Below are 7082 nucleotides of genomic sequence, written 5' to 3' on the forward strand. Positions count from 1 at the left end.
TGGAGTCAAACACAAGCTCAACTCAAATGCTCGCCTACACAGACAACAGAAAACTTAGTTAACTACGTCCATGACCTTGTGTTTCGAGTTCTGAATCGATCAGAAGAATCCCATTTCTCTTTAAATACAAAATGGGTCATAAAATTCCCAATGTCATTAAATATATACTTAGATTTAACTTCTAATGATACAAAACTTAGGTAAAGAAGAACAATCACAATCAAGACCAGGCCAATAAAAGCCCTGGTAGATTACCACCACAGACAAGGAATACAAAAAGGTGAGGGGGAAAAAGGGAAAAGCTAAACCTACCAGTGAGGTAATTTTTCACGACAAATCACAGATCCTGTAAACCACACGCAAACCGGCAAATCAATCTCCAACATCTGTTCGTTTCTTTCCGATAGACATTAATCCCAAAAACACACAAGTGTGTGCCGAATTATGCTTCAAATAATTAGAGCCGGAAGCCTCAGAGAAACAAGAGCAAGGGGGATAAAAGCTTACTGAGCTTTCTGGTGGGCCAAGGGACTAGAATATTCTGTTCCATTTTCAGAAGCCGTAACCCCAGAGGAAGCACTTGATGAATAATCATCATGATCATTTGTACCACTCCGTAAGGTCTTTGCTGGAACTGGAGGATTGCGCTGAGGATCAGGATTAGCCTGCCTTTGGCCCTCCTCAGCTAATTTTCTAAGAAGATTCATGACGGTAGGGAGAAATTTGGTGGATATTGAGAGAATTCCAGGTAGCTGTAAGCATTGAGAAAGAGAAAAGAGTGTTAGACCTTGATATTTTGGTTCCCGAGAACTTCAATATTAGCTTCTCCATGACCAACAAAGATTTTTAAGCTCCATATTGATCTAAGCTCCGTGTCCAAAAGAAATATGAAAAGAAATACAGCAATGTCCAACGAAATTTCCTGCTACATTGGAAAAGTTTCCAACTCACTTGCTTTTAGCCACAGTTTATTTATTTACAAATGATTTTATAAAAAAAGGGGCCGTAATAGGTACTCGCTGCAATTAGACGTTTCACAGGAAACCAAGGTAGCAGAGAAAACACGGTTGTCAACTAGAGAAAAATATAAATACTTCACTTACAGCTCCATTGCGGAATTCACCAGATATGTCCAATTGCACCCAAAGAGCTTTTATAAGCAGGAAAGCAACAAATATGACGCCCAAATACAAAGGATTTCTGTCCATAGAAACCATAGCATGAGTAAAATCTATAGTAGCTGAGAAGGGAAGAAGTCAAGTAGACATACAGCCACCCAAGAATGGAAAAGAATAGAGAACAGAAAGAAACTCCTCGAGAAATCATAAAATGAACCAACAAACAGATTTCAACATTTTAAGTACTGCTGATACTTACACCCCTTCTCAATAAAAACAAATTAAAAAGAAAAAGTACCTCAAAAGGGTCATAAATTCATTAAAACCCAAAACAACTAATGCGACGATTGCCCATGGAGGTGGTAACCAGTTGTTATTTCGCTTGCTAGCCTCCTGAAAGTTGATATATAAGGAAACATCAGCAACACCAATAAATAATTAAATCCAGATTGATGAATGAATGCAGATGTAAAGAGAAATCTAGATCTATATAAAATGAATCTATGATGCACCAAGAGTTTCAGAAGGATTATGCATGCAAGATCACCTGAGCAGCAATGGCTTGACTAACAGTATATTCGGTCTCAGATTTAAATTGCCTCCACAACGATTTACACTGAACTGGTGTCAACAAAGTTTTTGATGATGGAACCTGGATAAAAAATATTCAACCACCGAGGTAAGCATGTTGAGAGCCCCTTAAGTTGCATGATCTTAGACATTCACAATTTTAAGTTCCAGATCCGCCCAAAAAAGACAATTTAATGACCAACATTCAACCAATTAGGTTTCATCTAACAGGAGCACATTGCTCTAGATAAGTATAGCTCATTCCTTCTCCAAGTAAAATGAATTGTCAGCATATGAATATATGTTCAATAAACCAATGTCCTCTTTTACTGGAATAACAGATTTAACCAAAACAAACTACTCAAGCACCCTAAACTAACACATAACAATTTAAACGTAAAGATCACAACTAGACATCAAATCCATCCAATTCCTCATTTTCTTAGAAATAAAAATATTCTTGACTGAAAGCATGCAGACAAAAGACTATAAACATATGTTACACATGAAAAGGAAAATCAAAATCTCTACATAACATATTATTCTCATATACAGCAAAAGTGCAATTTTTACGCAACATTTTTCTTCAGAAAGATATAATTTAGCAAGAAGTTGATAGGGCGACTACCACCAACATTTTAGGAAAACTAACCATAGTTTGCCCTACAAAATACTCTTCAATTATACAAACACTATGAAGTTGAATATGACTTTCACTACAAAAGAAAACAATAAATGACTTATCCAGAACTAAATATCCATGTGATTAATTATGAAGAAACACCCAAGGACTATTTTTACTCAGTAAAGGCTCTTCAATTCCATAAGGTACACATCAAAAAGTATAGCTCTACCTCATCCCAACTGCTAGAGGCAAGAGGGTCCCCTGATATACTCCTGTTAGCAGTAGTCCCACTTTTGGGATCAACAAGCGCAAGAGCCAACGTATTCTCAATCGAATCAGCACTATCATCCAGACGGATAGCAGCCATAACAGAAAGTATCTTCAAAGACTACATCCAGAAACAAAAGGTAGAAAAAGAAAATTTAAAAAAAGCAATATCCCATAGAAAACCAATATTCAGACAATACATATCAGTAAAAGAATATCATACAGCAGAACGAGCAGTCTTGGTGATTGCTCGAATATCTTCCTTCCCAGTCCAGACGCGTGGCATTGAGTCAGAATCATGGCTAAACAATGTAGAAAACCTGACAACAATACTCTGGTGAGTTCCCCTTGCTAGAAGCATCTTTGAAAAGGAGATTCAAATATTTTATATTCAATGTCATGACATTAATGTACAAAACACAGCAAATACCTGTCTTTCATGCGGATCAGGACCCTTCCTGCTTCTTCTTTAGCCTTTGCTTCTACTATTCCTCTTGCATGATCCTCCAACCTTGAGAGCATTTTATCTTTTGTTACGTCATCAATTTCAAAACCAGAGAGTGCACTAGAAAACCCATTAACGGCTGTATCAGTCTCACGACGGAGAAGTTTTCTTATTGCTGGCCATGTATCATCGCTGGCTCCATCCAACAAAGCCTCAACAGGTCCAGATAATGCTTCGTTCAACTTTGTCTGCCAATGAAATACTATCAGTGGGGAACAAACTTACATAAACATAACACAGTTTGTGCCATGGTCAACGTAACATAAACCAGAACCAATTTGCATAGCCACCTCAGTTGTGCTGATGAAGGTACAACTGTGAATTTATCACCCCAAATTCGAAAAACTAATCAATTCTATTGGTATATCCTTGAATACGCTAAAAAAATTTCAGTTTTCCTTGAAATAAGTTGCAGCAATATTCTTTTACTCATGCTTATAAAGGTCAATGAGCTGACATTTACAATCTTACTACCACCCAAGGACTCTAGATTGGACTAGGCAGTATTTCATACCTCATACATGGTTGTAAGGTCGGACAGCTTGGCAGCACGTACTGCAGCAATATGTGCATCGATATCACGCCTAAGCTTATCTCTTATTTTAGAAGACTCCCAATTCGCTTGGTCAATGTGCGCGTCTGTGAAACATAGAGTTCATCGTGAAACCAAGATTCTCTCACTCACACCACACAATTCTATGAGCAGCTACATGACGTTAAGTATTCATTTATCACAACACTAAAGAGTTTCACGGCCTCATAAGGAGGTCACTGGAAAACTATAATTTTACACATACATGATAAGCAGAGGACTGTAAACTGCCACTAGCAATACAGCAATGCGCCTCTTTGAAATGCTCATTCAGAGAGTTCTCTCAAAAAGTTAATTGCATTGAGATGTCATACAAAAATTTCCTCCCCCCAGTTGACAATTGAGATGGCATATTCTATGTATGTAACTTTACCTGCAGATGCTTCATCAAACTGTGCCATAAAGTACTCGGTGCAATCTCGTGCAGCCGCAGCAAATCCTTTACCACCATTCAAGGCACTATCAAATGCTTCTTTGAATCTCTCCAAGGTTCCAGAGCGTATGTGTCCCAGCATGAACTGATACGCTGGTTGGACAAGCTAATGTAACAAAAAAAATGGCAAACCGTAACGAAAGAGTTCAAGAAAACTAATTCGACAAATGGCTGAGAAACATCATATTAAAAATAAAGCTCTAGAAAAGCTACTTGCAAAAGCTTCTCCTCCAATTGTTTCCGCTTGGAAGATCTAACACCTTCATCAAAATATGTGGCCTCTGCATCATACCTATTATTTGAAAGAAAATACAACATATGATCAAATGTCTCAGATACATCCATCAAAGTCACTCCACAGAAGATTGTGAAGTTCTTCAATAGTCAGAAATATCTTCCATATGGCATAAACACAATTATCAGTCTCCTATCAGAAACATATAAATGGAAATAAGCCTTTGACTTACTCTGATAGACAAGCATCAATAATGGAGGTGAGCTTCCTCCCAAACCCAGGGACTGGTTGAGTTTGTACAGTCTCTTCCAATTGACGCCATTCCTGAATAAGCATGGAAACAAACAATTAAGAAATGCTCTTAGAAATTTAAAAAGTACTCCTCAAGCAAATCCTTATCCATATTATAGAAGTACCTCATTTGCAATGAAAGAAGAAAATCTTTCATTAGCAATCTCTTCACAACGTACAGTGGCAACCATGACCTGTCAATAAACCAACAAATATTTCAATCAGAACTTCCTTAACTTTCACTCGTGGATCTGAAGAAGACATTTAAGTTCATAACCTTGTGAGCTGGCAGGTCAAGGTCCTTGTTCTCCTTGATGACCTTCCATATCTGCTGTGCACTGAACGAAAAGCCTGAAGCAGGGACTACACCACGCCTATCCCCAGCAAGCCCACCTGGTGCAATCGAATGGAAGAATCGCTGTCTGAGACTTGCAACCTTCAATAAGAACACAAAATAACCAAGCGTAAGATTCCTGTCTTCAGTACAAATAATCATCCATCTTTCTCCAAGACAACGTATATTCAAAGAATGTAACAAGCTCCTTCACGAGGATAGGCATTTGAATAAGACGAGTACAACTTTGAAGGATGAGTACTTCGAACAAGAGCACACACCTGTTCTCTAAATAGCTCTTCCTTCTCTTCATAACTAGAGAGAGCCACAACTTCTACCTGCCATTCAATCATTGAAGACACAAGTACAATAATTTTTCTACACATACAAGAGGAGCTAGAACTGATAGACTTATGAACAACTTACATTGAAAAATTCACTCAATGGAGTTTCCTTATGAGCTTGTGGCTTAGGAACAGAATCCCATATCTTCAATGAGAGTGAAGACAAACAAGAATAGAGGAAAAACATTAGAACCAACTAGAAGAAGATCCATAAACAATGTAGCAAAGGCTTCATGTAATATACCTTCTGAATGTCTTCCCTTAAAACTGGTTCCAAGTTTTCCAGAGGTGTCTATGGCACCGCAAAAGTAAACATAAATGCTCCATAATCATTCCAAGGGACCAAATACAACAAATATCTTAATCTTTTAAGTATCAAACAGCCCCGCATCAATTCATAAACAAGAAGGAGAACATACCCTTGTTTTATCACGAATGACAAACATTAAAGTTGTCTTACGAGGACTAAACAGTCTCATCATAACCTGTTCATCATAAACCCCAAATCAGTAAAGTATGGGCCGTTTAAAGAAAATGAGTCCACAGAGCACACAGATGGTCACCTGAAATACAGTTTTTAAAAGAGGTTTATTTGCAGCCTGCTCACGCCCAATATCGTGACACCACCTGAACATAATATTTTAACTCAGAAAAACCAAACATTGAAATAATACAACAACTAGATCATACCACAGTAATGCAACTAGCTTACATGTTTATCAGCACTATATCAGAAACAGCAAGGGCAAAGAGAGCACTCTGCTTCTCGAATGCCGTATCATCCTGAATAGAAGCAAAAACGTAGAAAACTATCAAATCTAATAACTGAATTTATTTCTTTAAAAAAAAGAGGAGAGTTCAGAGAGAATAAGCAGATAGAATGAATAGGTGTTAGATAGGTTCCAAATCATGTTGCTGAGGCTGCAAAAACGAGTAAATTGACAAACAATTCAAATGCCAGAAAGCAAGATTGTCTTTCATAAATATAGATTTTACAATATATAAAACAACACGAAAGGTATAATCTTAACAACATTGTACCAACAAGACACGAGAAAGATTAATGTAACACAAAAGCTTAGAGATACTCGTGACTGCAGGCTCTAGCAGGCTGAGTCAAGATGAGCACAGAATAACACAGATAAATCTCAGAAAAATACCTATAATGCAGGAAATAACCCACTAAATGCCAAATCAGCATAAAAGTATTAAGTCAATAAATAGACATTCTATTGCACCTCTCCTCTTTCTCTTCCGTCAGTACCCTCTAAATCCATTACAAGAGTGCAAGGTTCAATGCCAACACAGTGCGCCATCCAGATGCCTTTTGTGGTTTGAGACCTGATGAGATTGAGATGTTCAATATTATTTCAATTTAATAAAAAAGAAATAATAGAAGAAATCAAGAAGTACATGCCTGCCCTTAAAAGCATCCATTTCTTTGAAATTAGTACCAAACAGGTGATTCAACAATGTACTCTTCCCTGTCAACATAATAGACAATATTATTAAATATTAATTGACGGTGGTTGGTAGTACTAGGTAGCACATAAGCAATACCATAGTGCATAGGATCATGAACAGGGATCATTGAGTAGCCAAAAAGACAATGTGGAGAATCATACCACTACTCTGAGGACCCATGATTGCGACGACAGCATAAGAAAGCCCACACTCTCCAAGTTTAACTTCCTTCATGAAACTATCAATTCCAGCAACATTAAAAGTACCATCTCCATCTATGAGATGAGTCGAACAACAATGGTCT

The 7082-nt window shown here is 37.5% G+C and overlaps 1 protein-coding gene across 1 annotated transcript in view; it reads right to left on the bottom strand.

Moving 5' to 3' along the window:
* LOC105163481 (protein ROOT HAIR DEFECTIVE 3) overlaps window positions 1-7082 on the bottom strand; it is a gene marked incomplete in the record, with an annotated part of 8067 nt that continues 985 nt past the window's right edge. Inside the window, 22 exon segments of the mRNA XM_011081842.2 lie at window positions 1-752; window positions 1104-1200; window positions 1417-1511; window positions 1666-1770; window positions 2543-2701; window positions 2804-2900; window positions 3011-3273; window positions 3600-3724; window positions 4051-4216; window positions 4324-4402; window positions 4578-4669; window positions 4762-4830; window positions 4914-5072; window positions 5252-5308; window positions 5397-5459; window positions 5559-5606; window positions 5734-5799; window positions 5878-5941; window positions 6027-6097; window positions 6553-6655; window positions 6732-6798; window positions 6940-7082. Of these exon segments, the coding sequence (XP_011080144.2) occupies window positions 504-752; window positions 1104-1200; window positions 1417-1511; window positions 1666-1770; window positions 2543-2701; window positions 2804-2900; window positions 3011-3273; window positions 3600-3724; window positions 4051-4216; window positions 4324-4402; window positions 4578-4669; window positions 4762-4830; window positions 4914-5072; window positions 5252-5308; window positions 5397-5459; window positions 5559-5606; window positions 5734-5799; window positions 5878-5941; window positions 6027-6097; window positions 6553-6655; window positions 6732-6798; window positions 6940-7082 (2437 nt within the window).

This window comes from Sesamum indicum, linkage group LG1, assembly GCF_000512975.1.
Source record: "Sesamum indicum cultivar Zhongzhi No. 13 linkage group LG1, S_indicum_v1.0, whole genome shotgun sequence".
In the NCBI taxonomy this organism is placed as follows: Eukaryota; Viridiplantae; Streptophyta; class Magnoliopsida; order Lamiales; family Pedaliaceae; genus Sesamum; species Sesamum indicum.